General features: G+C 37.1%; 1 protein-coding gene across 2 annotated transcripts in view; it reads right to left on the reverse strand.

Moving 5' to 3' along the window:
* Positions 1 to 4785: 4785 nt before the first annotated feature.
* The window catches only part of LOC117208678 (zinc finger protein 1), a 30701-nt gene continuing 17256 nt past the window's right edge, over positions 4786 to 18230 (reverse strand). The window contains exons 1-9 of one of the 2 annotated variants that reach the window (XM_033449959.1): positions 15895 to 15977; positions 12419 to 12780; positions 11034 to 11174; positions 10053 to 10353; positions 9134 to 9489; positions 7703 to 8056; positions 7062 to 7394; positions 6553 to 6712; positions 4786 to 6274 (exon numbers count right to left, since the gene is read on the reverse strand). In XM_033449959.1, the coding sequence (XP_033305850.1) occupies positions 6081 to 6274; positions 6553 to 6712; positions 7062 to 7394; positions 7703 to 8056; positions 9134 to 9489; positions 10053 to 10353; positions 11034 to 11174; positions 12419 to 12780; positions 15895 to 15922 (2229 nt within the window). In that variant the 5' untranslated portion in view covers positions 15923 to 15977 and the 3' untranslated portion in view covers positions 4786 to 6080. Of the gene's footprint in view, positions 6275 to 6552; positions 6713 to 7061; positions 7395 to 7702; positions 8057 to 9133; positions 9490 to 10052; positions 10354 to 11033; positions 11175 to 12418; positions 12781 to 15894; positions 15978 to 18230 lie in introns of those variants that run through there. The other variant, XM_033449958.1, reaches the window with a different exon arrangement.

Here is an 18230-nt window from a genome sequence, read left to right on the forward strand (position 1 = left end):
AATAATATTTGATTGTATCTTCGTATCTTGATATACCAGTCCTCAAACCCAAATCCTAAGGTACAAGGAATATATGTAAAGTAAAAAATGTAACATCGATGTCAAAGTAAAATAGCCTTTATTACATCGTGAAACGAGGACAATTTAATGAACGTTCAACAATTGCTAGAATTCTTTCTCACTTACTTTCTCTCCCTCCCGTTCTTCCTTTCACACGCACACACATTCCTTCTCATTCTCTCCCTTCATTCATATCATTCAGTTTCGACTGTTTACACATTTAATCTCGCACCTCTTTTCTCCTTTCGTTTCTTTTCATTTGTTGCTTGTTGTTCTCTCTCACCAACGTTTGACATAATTTTGCGTGCTCGTAATGTTCTTCGAGAATAATGCATTACAGGACACATACTTTGTCATCATGTCAAACATAAACTCGTTCGATCTATTCCCGTAATTAATTCCTCATATCCTGTCTCTTCTGTCCGCCCATATTTTCATCACGATCTCCAAGATCGTTAACGATTCTAACATTATACCCTTCCTCCTCAATTTCTTTGTCTCATTCTTTCTTTCTTTCCTGTTCCTTATCCATGTTTTTCTATTAGTAGGCGGTACATCAATAGCATACATCATTCAGATCGATTCCAAAACTGCACTCTCTCTCCCTGCAGAAAAAAGGCACGAACTGGCGGAAAAGTCGGCCTAACTGTATAATATTTTCATTTATTTTATTATGGATGGAACTTCGTCACAATACATTATTTTTTTTAAATTTCATTTTCTTTTTATCTGCTGCTTCTTTCCGCAGTGTGTAACAGGTTCGGCTCCCGTTTCCGTTTTAACCAAATTCATCGATTCGTGCTTCGAAAGTTCGCCGCGTAGTGCGCGCAGTGTTCGATCCTTCCAACATCCTCCCTCTTCCATTATACTTTTTATTTCTTTCCTTCTTCTTTTTTCTCTATTTTGTTTCTCTATCTCAAATGCCCATTATCAACGATCGAACTTTAAAAGGAGATCGTTTTGGTTAGAATAACATACTTTTAATTATAAGAATATATATACTCCTTCTCCAAAAAGTGACTATTATTCTGAAATTCGTTTTGAATTCAATTTCATGCTCCTTATTTTGGTGACTGTATTGCAAGACGAAAAATAACTTAAAAATACGTCGATCTAAAACGAAACTGGTACAATTATAATTCTTAGCGATAAATTTTCGTTGAAATTTAGATTAAAATATTAGATTAAAATATTATACAATGCAAATTGCTTATCGAGCTGTTTTGCAACCGCTCGCTTCAACACCACGAGATCATTTCACCCGGAGAAGGCACTGCATCCACTACGCAGCTGGAACCTTCCGGTTTTTATATTTTTTTCCCCTACCGTCCTCTCAAAGTATCTACCGCATATTACACTTCACTGTTACAATAACATCCGCATCGCTATTCCTGGCGACTAAATGTAACCTTACGAATGTATTACCTATGTACATACATGCTGTGCCGTGTACACACGTGTATCCACGTACACGCAAGGGATGCGCTTGTGCGTACACGTGCAGACCTCTCTGCATTTAGCAAATTTATCCTTTTTTTTCACACTTACAATTTTTATATATATATTATATGTACTATTGTAATTAATGCTTACGCTCTCTAATTTCTAAAAAGAAACGGTATTATTATTGTCCTGCCGTATTTTATTTCCGAGTATTTTTCTGGTGTACATACACGCAATACACGCACACACGCACGATTCTGGTGCTTATGTAACGTAGTCATGGAAAGCTCGATGGCATAACCACCAGTGTTCGTCGAATACAATTTAAAGCGAATATGTTTGTTATCCCCACGTGCATCTCCCTCTTTAGAGAAAAATCACAATATATACTCTCATGGAATTCGTTTTAGAACACTTTTCAATCAAACACGAATATAGAGGTACATATGCTCTACGTGTCGGTATCGTAGTGTTCTTTACAACTTTACGAAGATTCGTTTATGGCACGCCATTTACTCGCTTTATATTTATTGTCTGCGGTTACAGGAAACAATCGTTCGACAGATGGAAGAGGCATCGCAGGGATAGCGTTACTTTCGACGAGAGAATTCATATCGAGATCGAATCATTGAATTTCTATATTATTTCGGTAACTAGGCAAGCTCGGTCGTTCACGGAAGGCATCGTACGGTGCTCATTTTTTTTTTAAATCGTTGCATCAACAATCATTAACAATTTTTTTCTTCTTTTTTCTCGTATTTCTCTCCTCGTTTTCTCATATTTCGTTTTGTTTCATCATGCTCATATGAGTTACTATTCACTTTTAGTTTAATTACTTCATCTTTTTTTCCTTTTTTCTTTTTTACGTAGTTTTCACGTAATAGTTTAGGAAATAACGGAGACATAACCGATGCCGATGCGCGAAAGCTGGCAAAAATTACGCTGTAGTCTGTATCTGTTATTTTTAATAGTACGTACATACATACATCGAGGCGAGCAGGTTGCAAATACTCCCGAATCAGAGCAAATATTTCTATCTTTATATATCTATATTAATATATTTATATATTTATATTTATATATATAATTTTTTTATTCTTCATTTAGTCACTTATACGTATGCAATATTGTCTTCGTAAATTTCCTGCTTTTTCTTCCTGATGTTCTAAACCCGTTGGTCGTGAAAGTATTCGAAAGTACAGAATCGAGGCGTTTTTTTTTCAGAGTGAGAATAATTATATATAATTGAAAATCGATAACCGACGAAACTTAATTTACGAATACAAATTTTTGTGTAAAATCATAGAAAGGAAAAATACTTAAGGAATGCCGGTAAATTGTTATATATATCAACAATTAAAAAAATCCTTAAAAAAGAAGAAAAATTATACAAATAAAAACAAATTAATGAAAAAAGATAGAGAACATAACACGTAATGATGAGAAATAACGAAGAAAAATAACAAAGCGATTGCACAGGAACGTTGAATCGTTTACGATCGAGTCTCAAAAACTAGAAAATAAAAATAGAAGATTCTCGCGTATCTGTACCAGCCGAGGAACAGACTCGTCGTCGCGGGTTCACGGATCCGCGGCGATCGATTAGTACTATATATATAATATATCGTGTCGTAATATTATAATAATATAAAAATATATTTCTTAACTATTAACACTATAATAAATGAGTATTATAAGCATCATATCTGGATTTTTTCCATTTTATCTCGTAGTACGGACACGATGCCTGTCGCGGATAACCGGAGCTTCTAGACGCGGAGGAAATGCAACGGTGGCGCCCCGCTCGGCCGAACACGACACTACTTTTTTTGGCGCGGCCCTTTAAACGTTACACCTTTTCTTTTTTTCTGCCGTGTATCCCCGTATAAGTCGTCGTTTCTTTTTATCAATTTTTTTTATCAATAACAATATATATATTTATATAATATAATATATATATATCACTTGTCACTCGTGGTACGTGTAAATAAAAAGAGGCATAAACCGTTATAAAATACAATTCTCGAGTATTATCGATCTGTAGATTATATATATATTTATATATATCGCTTACCTACGCGTCCGAACGAATAAAATCATAAAAATTGTGTAATAATAATTTTTTTTCTGTTTTAATAGTACAGTATTGGAAGCATTTTAATATTATACTTAGAGTTTATGATCGGGGCCCGGATCTCGGTGAAGGGACTTTTTCTCAATGTTTTCTTTTTGTATTTCTTTTTTTTTTCTTCTTTTCTTTTTTTTTTGTATTGCAAGGTTCTCGATGCCATTTCCCTTTCAGGCGCCAGAAACAAATGTGATGAGCTCGTCGGGTTCAATTGAAATCTCTTATGATGACAACGAGACCATATGAGCTCTACAAAAAGTACGAGAGGCCATGGTGATGTTTCGTGATCTATGAATAACTAAAAAAGGAGCACCGGTAGCGCGTTGATTTTTACGGAATGTCTAAGGCATTTTTTTTGTTTCTTCCTACGATGCGAAACATTCGTTTTTCTAAATCTTTTCTTTTTAGCGTAAACTGATGATACGCGGAGATTCAAATATTAAATAATAACAATGTTAAATAAATCGACAAATACGTGCATTGCTTGAAGCTTAACTTATCGTATGTCTGAATAACTCAAGAAAATAAAGAAAATTTAACTTACAGAAAGAGACAACAATGTACAAAATACTTAAATAATTATTAAAATTAACACTAGAACTATATAAAATACAAATATATAAATAATTGTAATTAAGGTAGTATGATAAAAGTAAAGTACAAGTATATAATCGTATTTCGATCCAAATATACGTTAACATTAATTTTATCAAAAGCTTTTACGTGTTTTTAGTAATTACAAACAAAAAAAAAAAAAAGAAAGCTAGAAACGGTCATCTTAACATATTTGATAGTTCTAGTGTTAATAACTGAGAGTAAGGACTAATTTATATACGATTGGTATTATAAAACTATCGTGAGATCTGCAAAAAAATGAACTTGAAATATATGAATCTCTCACGTAACATTATGGAAATATACGAAGATGTGATTTGGATTTAAAGTAAGTACACAAGAATCGAAAATTATTCGTTATGGCATCGATCACCGATAGATAAGGCCCAGAAACACCTCGACGCTATAATAAATCGTAATTTGGCCGAATCCTCCTGCATCGAGCTTGAAAAAAGCTCTCTCGACGATGAGGATAGACCAGGCGACTAGAAATTCTAGTCTCCGTTCTCAGCGATTCATCGGAATTTGCGTTTAAGCTCTCTCAGTTTAGCGGTTTAAATTCAAATGTATTCTCTTTTTGTCCGGTGCTTCAACCTTTCCCAGCATTTACTTTTGGTGTTCGTTCTTATCCAATTGCACGCGCGCACTTTTCCTTTTTTTTTTTGTCTTTTTAGTAATATGAATTTTTATACTTTGAATTCTTAATATGTTTCAAACTTCGTGCTGTTCCAAAACATTAGCGAACGAAGGAATTAAGGCTGAAGAATATCATTCGATTGGATGTCTCAGAAACGAAAGATTATTTTTCCACCACTTTTAACTTTCCTTCCTTTCTTGTAAATTAATTATTTGGTAAAAATATCTAGAAAATGGTTTCTGCACTTTTTAAACATTGTTACTTTCCAGTACAGGATATTACTTTGAATTTTAATTCGTTATTAAATGTACAACTGCACACGCGCAACTCGGTCAAAAATGAAACATTCAAATCACGTCACCATATCCCTTCGCCAATTTGCGCGTCGCGACTGAATTATATCGCGTGCCCCGTGCGAACGTGGCTAACAAATTTGTACGTTAATTAGTTTCCTTATTATTGTCATGGTATATATAATAATCTTGTTAATAAAAATACTAAAATATTATGTATATTATATATAATATATAATAGATTATTGCATTATGCATTTTTGGTACCGTTGCGTATTTGGTTTCCTTTTTTTTAATTCTCGTCGACTCAAGGTCGCTGCGAATTCATTTTTTTTTTTGCTTTTTGCTTTTCTGCTTCCTTTTTTTATCATTTTTAGCTCCTTTCTTTATTTCAGCGAGAACGAACTTGAGAAGAAACTCACGTGACACTTGGACGATGTTGTTTGCTTGAACAGGAGAGTCGCGACTATCGAGTCTCATTCGCTATCTTCTTTAATCTTTTTAATACAACGTATCATTCGATCTTCTATTCTTTTTCTTTTTTCTTCAGAATAGCATTTCATTTTTCATTTTCCTTTCCGATCAACATGCGTTTCCTTCTCCAGTTAAATATATTTTTTAGGCTTTGATTATTATTTGCTGTGTTTAACGCAAGCCTTTTCGCGGGTAAAATGCGTGCGCGAGATCGCGTTTGGAAAAATTCGTCGCTAGGTGTACTTGCCGTTCTCCTAACGTGGTTCCCAGGCGTTTTATTTTATCGCGAGATATAATATTATTTCCCGTTTTTAAATTCGCTTCTTTTTCTTCATTAAATGCTGAGTCCCTTGTCGTAGAAGGAAAAAAGGACCGTACATACTTAGCTAAGTCAGCGAGAGAGTTTTCGTTTCAACTAGCGGGAATACTTCTATTCTCTATACGGCTTGCAGTAAGAGTAACGATGATTCATGTGTTGGCTGTAGGAGCCGGAGTGAGAGAAGCGCTTGAGGCACTTGGAGCACTGGAAGGGCTTTTCGCCGCTGTGCAGTCGCTTGTGTTCGGTCAGATGGTGCTTGTGCTTGAACGCCCTTGGGCACTCCACGCATTTGTACGGCCTTTGCCCTGTGGATATTCACCCGATCTTTTAATATTATCTACATCATAGAAGACCAAAGTGTGGTTTGTAACCGACTGGCGGATCACCGAGCTGCTTTTTGGGTGGGTCGGGAAAAATTATCATTTTCGAAAATGGGTCTCGACCCCTAAAAAGCTTGGGCAGCTCTGGTTACTAGTTGAATATTAATGTTATTAAATAATGTTTCAAATATAAAAAAATAAGAATTTTCTATACGTTAATTTCTAATGTGTAAAAATGAAGAGAGCAACATTTAAATGCATACCGGAATGTTCATATTTGTGTCTTGCTAGGGAACTGTGCTTGGAGAATGTTTTGTCACACCGATCACAGAAGTAGACACCCTGCTCGATCTCTGCTGCTGGCGAAGCCTCTGGTTGATTCGTGCTTTCACTTTCGTTCTTTACATTTGTCTGAGGTTGACTCTGCAAATACGGAACTTCATAATATACTTAGCACAGCAATATTCAACATACAAATTATGCAACATTAAAATAGAGGCATATAAAATATAACAGCAAACTTCTTTACGCCTCATCGCTTTAATATAACACATTTTTACTATCTTATTAATTATTTTCTATATGTACTTTATTTTTGTATTATACGTAGACCGCGAATTTTTATGCAAGCTCATACTTTTATAAATACAAATAAGCAATTACTCGACTTTAAATATTTCGCATTTAAAGTAAAGTGCTGGATTTAAAGTTTCCGCAAATGCATAGATATTCGCAGTTTAATAGTAATCGTTAGAACCAGCGTTATCGTTACCTTCGGAACAATTTCTCCCCCCATCGGGGCCGTACGTTTCGTTTCTACAGAATCGGTGGTCTCTTCGTCAATAACGAGTGGCGAATCCTCCAGATCATCCGCGTCTTGATTATGCGATGGCGCATTATCGTTTTTCGGTTCAACGGGAGACGACGATGTGAATTTTGCACAAACAGTTTCACTGTCTTTGCACGCCGTCTCTGTGAGAGCTTCTTTCTTCGACAAATCTAATGGTTGTTCGTACGCGGTCTGACTGGTCGGATTTGCCAATGGTACTAGAGGTGGTATCTTCGATTCTCGTCGGTCCCTCGCTCGGGAATTTTGGAACCAAACCTGAATATTAAATAACGTATTCATGACATGTTCTGAATGATTCTTTTAAAAGCATATTATTGTTTTACATTGCCATTATTTCTTGCGATAACAGTTTCAATTCAAACAAATAAAAATTCTATTCCTAACAAACTTTAGTTTCAACGCTAATTTTAGTTTCACTTCTTCAAACTGAACGTTATTATGTATAAATTTGAACATGGTGTTGAAGCAATGGAAAACAAGCATTCGTTTAAAAAGAGTCATAAGACGAGGAGTTAATCGGGTAAGATTTCTTTTTGGAGAATCTTTTGAGGAAAAACATGCACCTGTACGACACGAGTAGGAAAATTGATGTAATTGGCAATCATGATGATCTCCTCCTTCTTGGGTCGAGGATTAATGGCATAGTAACCCTTGAGAACAGCCAATTGCTCATCGTCTATCAACGATCTAGCCCTGACTCTTCTTCCGTTATCATTGTGCGTCTGTGTACCATCCTCCTCGTCCTCCGAGTCCGCCTCCGAGCTATCCTCCGCTTTTCTCTTGTAACCTGATTTCGCACTGGGTTGATTCACATCCTCAAGCTTCGCCGCCAAACCTTCACTCTGCGAATCATATTGATCCGCTGCCGACCAGTCTGGATAATGTGCCATCTCGCTGGACATCTCGCTGTCTTGATCCTGTGCCAATATATTCATCGCTAATTAAGGGATTTGTGTTTTTCTGTGGCTGAAATAGCGAATTGTGATAGTTAGGTCAATTATCAATGACTTTAAGGAGAGATCAGTTAAGCGATACAAAGTAATCTGGAAGAGAACTCCTGAAATCTTTGTTATTAGTTTGATTGCAGAAATTCGTGATTTTTTAAAATACATCAGAAATTGTAATTTCTGAACGAACGTGTAAAGCATAAAACAAGGGAATAAGGAAATTTAGATTAATTTGAGGAAAATTCCTTAAGAATTGTTTCAATCAATAAACGTGGCTGTTACAATATTTTTCTACAGACCATTAAATTGTAATAATCGATTCTTTATATTGATATATTTAGGAGATTTTATGTGTCACAATAATGACCTTCATATAATCTTGGGGTAAGCTTACAAAGGGTCGGAGGAGTATTGACCTCATCCGCCTTATACTTAGACTGTTTATGACACTCGTCTAACGAGTTTACGACACGTCAATCAGCATTAAGAAGTAAAGAACCACGTGGTTAACAGAATTGGGAAGTTTCGTTAATAAATCACTCTTTAGAATCTAAACTCTTTCTTTCGTTTCTTCCCATTATTTTACAAACTCGATCGAATTAGAAAGATCTAACAATACTGTTACAAATCCTGGTTTCTTCGTCACGCGAATTTATTTATAGATAAATCTAATAACTAACTTTAGAACTTCTCGATATCTGCGTCCACTTGCACAATAATTTATCACCTAATCGTGATATTAGAGTAAATAGACAACTCACGAGTTGTAGTTTTTTTTTTACAATTTTCTAATCTTTCGACAAGCACTAACCGTAAAACCTACTCGTAGAATTTCATTTGTTTTATTAAACCAAACTTGTCATTGTTATGCAAGGATATCTATTAACATTCGTAATTCGTGACTTGTAAAATTCCACTAACGACGTTAATCCAATCGTGCAAGAACGGATCTGTAAAATTTAATCGTCTCTTTAATTCTGCGCTATCGAACTAAACTTTCTTCACTGCACAATATTTGTAACAATATAAACAATGATCTGATCTTACTTGATAATCCTCCTCGAACTCTCGTTTCATCGTGGCCGGCGAGGTGGACAGTTTCCTCACGTTCGCCTCGAGCAGTTGCTTCGTGACGGAGGTGTTCACCGTTTCAAGGATACGTCGAACCGCGTCAAGACCCTGAGGATCGGTCGGTGCTGGTGATTCCTTACCCTCTGTGCCTTCCGTGCCCTCAGAGTCCGCCGTCGACGGGCTCATGAGCTCCCGATGAGACTCGAATTTCTCGGCTACCTCGTCCAATCTCTTGGAATGTAGCTGATTTAAGATCTTGCCCAAGGATGCCTGCAGAAAGTAGCTGCCGAAGCCCATCATTTGTGGCAGAAGGGTCGGCATATCGTAAATACCTGAAATCATTATTTTCACATTGTTCGATACAACAAACAATTATACACGATTATTGCAACTACTAAACCAATGATCTGTAGATTTGTATCTTCTTTAAATCATCCGCTCTCGTCTACGTAACATTTCGAACTTTTTCGAACGAGTTTTGCCTAATTCTAATCAATTTCTCTTCAAATATTCCATGCCTATTTAACAGCAAAAATAAGAATTCTTTTCATGATTCACGGCTCAATTTCAACAATGTTGGTATCCAATTCTAAATAACATAAACCACGATAAAATTGCAAGCAGGTTTACCGTCTTGCATTGTAATACGTCTTCCATATATTCTTTCCACAATTTGATTTAACTAAATACAAAAGCCTCAGAAACTTTCTATAAACGATTAAATTTCAACAACGTCGATATTCGATTGCAAACGACGTAAACTCTAAATAGGATTGAAAGCAGAATTCTGTGTTTTGTGTTAGGATTCGATTACGAATCGAGTTCACGGAGCCGGATCGTTCAAGGTGCACGACGACGATTGCGGTTGAAATAGAATGGCGTTATCGACCCTCACCCGCTCCTTCCCGTTGTATCTCCTGATAATCCGAGGGTGAAAGCTTCGGCAGAATAGGGAGGAAAGTGTTATTATTCGCCGCGAGCAGATCGACCTCGCGCCGCCCTGGCGGCAGGGGTTGTTGCGCCTTTTTCGGACCACGATCCACGTTGCTCACATTCGTATGCCTGGATTTTTTTAAGTTTACTATCAGGCACTTCTTCGAGGTCATATGACTCGAATACGAGCCCGAATGGGAGAAACGCTTGCCGCAGTTGTTGCATAGGAATGGCTTTTCACCGCTGTGAATGCGAAGGTGCTCCTGAGAACAAAGATAAAGATGAAAATCGAAATTGAAATCAGGAGGAGAGAAAAAAAAAAGGAAGTTGTATATGAATCGATGGTGCAATCGCTAGACCGTGAATTTTTTATCCATTCGAATTTCGAAATTTCAAACTGTAAAAACATGCAACGTGATACGATAATATGCAACATTTTTCTATATCGTACGAAAGATCGAGCGATAACGAACGTTCTAGTTGATCTCTCTTTTTGTTATCGATTCTATGAATACTTTGAATTCCATAAAATATTGTATCGCATCGAATGTAACGATCTGTTTCGTTGTATTTTATTAACGAAACTACGAATCTGCATAAATAACCGCGGTCTAGCGTGAACTAGCGTTTATCAACTAAAGACGAATAAAAATTAACTTCGAGGAATATTCGTTCCGGTGCAAATATGTCAATCGATGCATTCTACGTACAATAATTTTTTTTCTTTTCCTTCGAAAAATAAAAACTAAAAAAGAAAAACGAAGAAAGTTGAAATTATATAGAGAGAAATTCTATTTGGAAGAATTCATTCGTTTCGGTTACAGGAGAAAACTATATCAAAGTCAGGCAGTGCTGTGTGAAAATAGATTATGAGAAGGAAAGCAAAGAACGGAAATAACGATGTACGAATGAGAAATGAAAAATAAGGGTGCACTCGTAGTACCTTGAGGTGATGCTTAAACTTGAAGGCTTTCTCGCAATGGGGACACTTAAACTTACGAAGCACGGCACTCTCATCATGGCTGATCATGTGCCTCTGGAGTCGGTAGACGTTAGCAAAAGTCTTGCTGCACACCCTGCAGGACTGGAAAAAATCTATCGATTAATTTCATCGCGTTTATTCGATCTTTATTAATAAATACATATCTTTTCACTAACTACTTATACGTAAAAATTTATTTTATTATTTAAAGTTACTATTCCGAGAATGCTTATCATTTCATTTCCATAATTTATTTGTAATTTTGTTGAATTTTTAATAAATTTAATATTTCCTTTAATACGATAATTGTGATATAGTGCAAATTCTCAGTATAATTAGAATAGCACAAAAAATCTCTTTGTTCTTAAACCATAATCTCAACCGGGACCGTCAACTGCGAAGAGTAACAAAGGCAAGCTGAAATATCAAAGTAAAGTCAAAGCAGAATCGAGTATTTAATCACGAGAACGAGCTACTTTGAATCTTATAATCGCACAGGTGCGACGGCCAGTATACTGTTTTACATAAACTTAATGACGAATCGTGCATCCAGTGTGTATTACGTCTACTTATATAAAGATAGGCAAGAAATAAACGTAATAAAACAACAGCGTATAAATATGTAATATAAAAGACAATCTCGATTTCACGAGCTACTCGTTCATAAAACTCTATTGTCAACTGCCTCTCAACTTTCAACAACCCAATTCCCTTCCTTCTTTTACAGACCATTCTCCGTCATCGTAACCAATACCGTTCTTCTTAAAAGAAAATTAAAAAAAAGAAAGAAAGAAAGAAAGGGGGAGGGAGGAGAAAGAACAAGAAGAACGAAAAAGAGTATCTATCTACAAAAACGAAGAAATAATATCATCGACTGCGTCTCAACTTCCTTCTTTTGCAAGCTATTCCTCGTCGTCATCTCATAACGAATATATCACTCCTTTCAAGAGAAATGAAAGAAAAGGCCGTAAAGGGAAAACGGTTTCCAAAGAGAAACGAAGAAAGAAACGCAAAAAGAAGATTCGTCAATCTCTTCGTCAACTCTGTCTCTCTGTTCTCAAAAACCCAATTTCCTTGTTTCTCTTTTCCCCCATCGTCGTCGTTAATATCATTCCTATTAAAACAGAATTTCGGAGGGAGAAGAAAGGAAAAACAGCGAATATATATCGAAATTGTCCTACAAAACGCGAAGAGGGAATAGAAAATACCGTAGGTAAAAAGGAAGACCAAATAAAACCAAAAAGGGACAGACGAGTAAAATGGAAAATTCGCAGGCCGGTCGCGCATGATCAATAATACACAAGGAACAATGGAGTCCTCTCGTCCTTGACGTTAGTTTCACTCACCACTTGAGGGAATTGAGCGTTGAGATCGTTCTTGTCGATGGCGTACGGGGTCTTGTGCGTGTCCTCGAGATGGAGCTGAAGCACGTGGACGTCCCGACAGAGGAAGCCGCACTGGGGACACTTCTCGCCACCCTGCTTCGTCGATCCGCCCTCGCCGCCACCGCTGCCGCCGCCGCCACGAACGCCTCCTCCGCCTCCTCCTGTTCCTGTTCCTGCTCCACCACCGCCTCCACCACCACCACCGGCTTCGCTACCTGTGCCGCTACCACCTCCAACGCCACTTCCTGTGGTTGGCGCCCCGGCCGCGCAACCTCCGCCCACCTCCACGTTCACGACACCTGCTGCCTCGTCCTCGCTGCAACCTGAAACAACAGCCACACACGTGCACCACGTTATATCTCGCTTCCACTCTGCTCTTCTCTCTTTAACCAACACTCCTAGTCCCTCTATTTTTCTTTTCTTTGTTTTTTTTTTTGTCCTTTTTTCTTTTTTCACGTATATAGCGTAGTACATATTGGTGTGCGATAACAGACCATAGAGACACGATTGTATAAGGTTGTCATGGACGCGGTTGCGTTTTAGGGGTTTTCGTGCTCGCCAGAGATAGGCCCTGCCTCGTTTCATGGGTTTTTTCGTCTCTTTGGAAGCGTCGCTTTTTTAATGGTTTTCGTTTTTGCTGCGAAGCGTGATAAGAGAGCGCGCGTATAAGCAAGTTTGTCGTGTACTTTGTATCGCGATTAAAAATTTGGAATTACTTTCTTTTTACGGAGTTCGGCCTTCATTGGATCAACGGGCTAATTTTATCGTCAGAGTGGGATTTCAGGGCGGAGGATTTTCGCGGAAATTTATATCTCTCTGGACATGGGCAAGGAGATTTTAATTTCTTTTTTGCCGGGCAGTGCGATAAGAGAGTGGTTTTATTACAGTAGTAAGGTTGTTGTACTTTTGTTGTACTTTTTTCTATAATAGCTGCACGTGCGTTGCATCGCCTGTTAATTTTATCATTAGAATACGATTTCAGAATGGAAAGGATTTTTCTGAAAATTTCCACTTTTAGATATACAACATTAGATATACAACAAAAATGAAGGAAAGATAGACCACGAATGGAGAGTTCTTTCAACTATTAAAAATTATGATTTTTGTAATCTTTATTTTGTATGTTATTGTACATAACATACGTTTATTGAATATGCAAAAGTATACAGTGCGTAGTTAATTCGAAACTATTTTTAATAATACAGAATCGAATTCTGAAATCACTTTTTTTTTTTTTATAAAAATCGGAAAATATGACTTACATTTTTTCTCTTTGTACGCAAAGACGGCTACACGAGATTGATAATAAATTTTTTATTTTACCACAATCGTGTAAATTCCTCCGTACTTGTCGAAACTACGTTGCTTCAGAAAACGACGTCGATCAAAGACAAACATGGTTACACTCTATTGTAAACCGGAAATAGAGCAACCATGGGGCATAAAAATTTATACGAGCTCGATGACAAGACGCAGCGGAACGATGTCGGTAAAATCTAAAAGATATCGAATACCGTTTGTAACGAGCTTTAAGATACGATCAGTGTAAAACGCGAGACGCGAATGTCTTCGTGAACGAGACCAATTGAAGACGGTACCACTACACATTCTGCGTTGTTCGGTCGACGTTCATAAATATACATCCGCGAAATGTCCCGAGCACTCTTTAACCAGGCAAATGACGGAACATGCGTCTTTTTTCTTTTGTTTAAACGTATTAAGCGTATTTTTAATCTGCTGTCAAACACAGCACGTAGAAAAAGGAACTATATGTTTCGAAGATCATAGGAGAAAAACATGATACGTAGGTTTTTATTGATTTGTCTTATTTTATCGTCGCTTGATAATCAAATGGGAGAATGATAATATGACACAATGGAAAATGAAAATACAATGGAGGATAGAAGAAAATTTTTAATCGATACATCGCAAATTTTTATACTAAAAATTATTTACTCGTTATGGTAACGGTCGTTTATTCCGTGGAATTATATTATATTTATTCATTCGTTCTTATTAAATATAAGTTCATTTTGTAAAATTATAACATCCTTTTATTTCATTCTTCATTTTATAAATTTTCTTTTGTCCGCCGCTGTAACTTGTAAACTCCAAGCATTTAGTTCCAGTTATTTTCGTCACAAGTGTGCCAAACTATCGCGGACGATAACGCGTCTGATAAATCGAACGAACGATTAAATATTCGCGGTTGCCGCTGAAAAATCCCACAGCTCCGATTTTCCTCAGCCGCAAAAACATTGCATAAACATCGACGATGCGATGGTTTTAACGAGTAATCGATACAAACACCGCGACGCTTCTTCCACTACGTGTACCGTGGTTAACCGCGTCTAAACGAATTTTCCTTGGCAGCCAACATCTACCGTGGAGCAAGAGGAATCGGAGGACGAAAGTATCGTTTCGGTTGAGAGAAAGCTACTGAAAGCTACAAGCGACGATTCGATATTTGGCAAATCGCCGGCCAAGATAAAATTTCGTCGTGAGTCAGCCTACATAGTCGAACACTTTCGCCAGCTTGTGCACGAGAATCGTTCGAATACGTTCACGAAAATTCCTTCTGACGAAGGTCATCGATGGTTTCAATTCTCCTGTTCGAATATTTTTTTATCGCTCCAGACTTCCAAAAGAAATTGCAGGAAATTTCCAGGATACTCGCTGATGTTCTTTTGTTGCATTACAGTCGTTTGTCGAGTCGAATGTTTCAAACTTTTCCCGATACAAACGCTAAATTTGGGCAGAGGAATTCGAGACTGAAATTCCATTCGGAAATACATTTCGTGGAAGATCAATTTTTATTAAAAACACGACTTGTTCTATCGATGCACGGTTAATATATCGGAAGATGCGTGGATTTTTTGCTCGTTGCTCGTTAATGGTTAATTTATGGAGACGACTGAAGGCGAATTTAGATTATTTATTTTATAAGGAGTTACCTTGAAGACTGCACTTTATACGACTCAGATATACCATAAACATTTTTCTCATCACTATCTCTATATAAACAAGAATATCGCGAAATATTTTCAAAGGCCAACTATTGAAATAAATTCCAATTCTGCGAAATCCATGGTCAATATAACGTCATTCGCCAGGATTTAACAAAATATTTTCTCAAGTCATTATTTATCCCGTAATTTGTAATAAATTTCGCTTTTATCGTACGAAAAAATGTATCGATCCAATAAAATCGTTATACTAGGAGAATTTTGTTTTTAATTCAATAATTATACGAATATATTAGCTTCTACTCTCAAGTTTTACTTTCACACAGAATTCTTTGCCACTGTTTCTAAAAATCTTGTTGAAACGCTTATTCGATAATCGCAGCTCGTTTAAATCTACAGTCAGATAATACATTTTGTCCCATACTTCGATAATCGCACACGTTAATAACACATAAACACGTTGGTCTTTACCTTTCAAATTTTTCGCCAATATTTCCATAAATCTCTACAGACACCTGTTGTGTTGATGATCGTATATACGTTAGATTGTCTCAAAAGTTTCTTTTGTTTTATAAGAAAATAATAAACGCACAGTATCTATTGCATTATATTATTTTACTGAATCCATCCGTTTTGTTCCAATAGAACAATAACAGCAATAATAAGACGACAATAAGAATAATATAAAGAAAAACAATATGAAACGAATAATGTGATGCATCTATTATTTCCTTATAAAACGAAAAAAGCTTTTAGCAAAACCTAATACATATATACAGGGTGGTTGGTACGCGTGGAAAGGGAGTGATTGAAAATATAGAATAAAAATTTTTTTTTTAATTTTTTTAAAAATCTACAGTGAGATCCGTTATAACGAGACGCGATAAAGTGCACGCGTGCCGAGCGAAAATTCAAAGTCGATTTTCTCGAAAACAAAGCGTCGAACGAAAAATTTGTATTCCATATTTTCCACTTCCTTTTTCGCGTAGAATCACCCCCTTTCCGCTTGTACCACCATATGTACAATAATCAGACATACACACGTCAATCTTCGTTTAGCCTTCTAAACATCACCAACGATATTTATTCGATTTCACAGCTCGCAAATGTCGAGAATATTTCGCGATTTTTGAAATTTCCACCGCGCCTAGAATAATAAAATAAAAGAGAGGGGAATAAAGGAGGGCAGAACGTTCGGTGGAAAAACAAGAGGCGAGAAAACGGAAGTCACGTATGCGTGTAATCTCGTTCCACGAAGCGCGGACCAGTTCGTGCACCGCGAGACGCGAACTTTGCTCGCGTAGTAGGCCGATAAAACGTCGAAATGGGTCAGAGCCGTGACCTTTCCTGCCTTCCTCCTATACGTAGTACCGTTCGAGGATCTCGATTATGTTGGTGGAGGCTTGAAAAGCGGCGTACAGATCCCGTGATCGTTGCCGCGGATGATAAAGAACGACCGCGATCACGTTGCGCGAAACATCGTTACGAAACTGGCGACTCGATCGTTATTTTCGTGACTTTTCATAAAACGAGTATCTAGAACGTTATCGAATTCTAATAAAACGTTATCAAAAAGGCAGGTTTATCCCCGAGGTTAACACACTTTTAATCATTTGTCGTCAATGACGGAGAATAGCTAATGTTGCTTTGCGTTTAACTTATCGACTCTTTACGGTGGTACGATTTTTGCAGCGTTTCTACTTCGATATTGTAATCGTTGAATAAACTATTATCGTACAGATATCGTGAATATAGATATTCTTAAAAAGAAAAAAGAAAATGAAGGAATAAACCTGCCTTTTTCTAATCATTGAGAATATACAATTTTCTATTAGACAAAATACAAGATACGATAAAACAATGCTGATTTTTACAGAATGCGGATTATCGAATTTTTGATTTTGGTTTTCCGTAATAGAATTTCGATGGCGCGGTTGAAACACAACGGGCACTAAATACAGTTTGTAGCGAGATGGTCGCGATTTTCCTTCATACTGTCCTTCTAAGAATAACGAACGTCGCGTCTAACGAATAAATAAAAAGTTAATCGCGTAGCGAGAACGTTTAATAGTTCACAACGAGGCTATCGTAGTTCACGAAAAGTTCGTCAGAAGTTAACAAGTTTCAAAGTAAAAGAGGAGCGTCGATATTGCACACTTTTACAAATTCTCATTCTTCGTGTACTGCACGAAACGAGCGATAAACCAGTGTCGATTTCATGAACAAAACGAGCAATAAATACAACAGACGACTACCGGGACGGGTTTCTTAAATTCGTTTTGAACGTTACAGACCTCTTGAAACGATCAGACCAGATCGATCTAGGATAGACGAACGTTATCTCAGGCGTGGATCATCCGAGTGATCGAGACTGCGTGCAGATGCGTATCTCTTCAGCGACCGTCAGAGCGAGGGAAGAGGATGCGCCATCAAGTGACGTCAGCGGAATGCAGAAACTGGCCAAGCAAATTGTAAGTAATATCACGCAATCTCAGATTCATGCGCCTCGAAACATCGAGGCGATCAACTCGATCGTCGATCTCGTGATCTGCAAGATATTCATCTGATCGATGGAATTTTGATATGGCAGAATGGGATTAGGCTGTTGGTTCGTGCAGAAGGTAATATCAATCAACGTCATTCTCTAAGCAACAGCAGTATCTTTCTGTCTCTCTGTGTGTCAAGCGAATAGATATCGAATAGGACGAAACGAAGTAATTCAGTCTAGTTGGGATTATTAAATGTGCAATGTAATATTGCGGTTATTTTATATTTGGGATTTTATATTTTCTAATGATGTTTCTTGA

Source organism: Bombus bifarius, unplaced genomic scaffold, assembly GCF_011952205.1.
Source record: "Bombus bifarius isolate JDL3187 unplaced genomic scaffold, Bbif_JDL3187 scf7180000008155, whole genome shotgun sequence".
Lineage (NCBI taxonomy): Eukaryota > Metazoa > Arthropoda > Insecta > Hymenoptera > Apidae > Bombus > Bombus bifarius.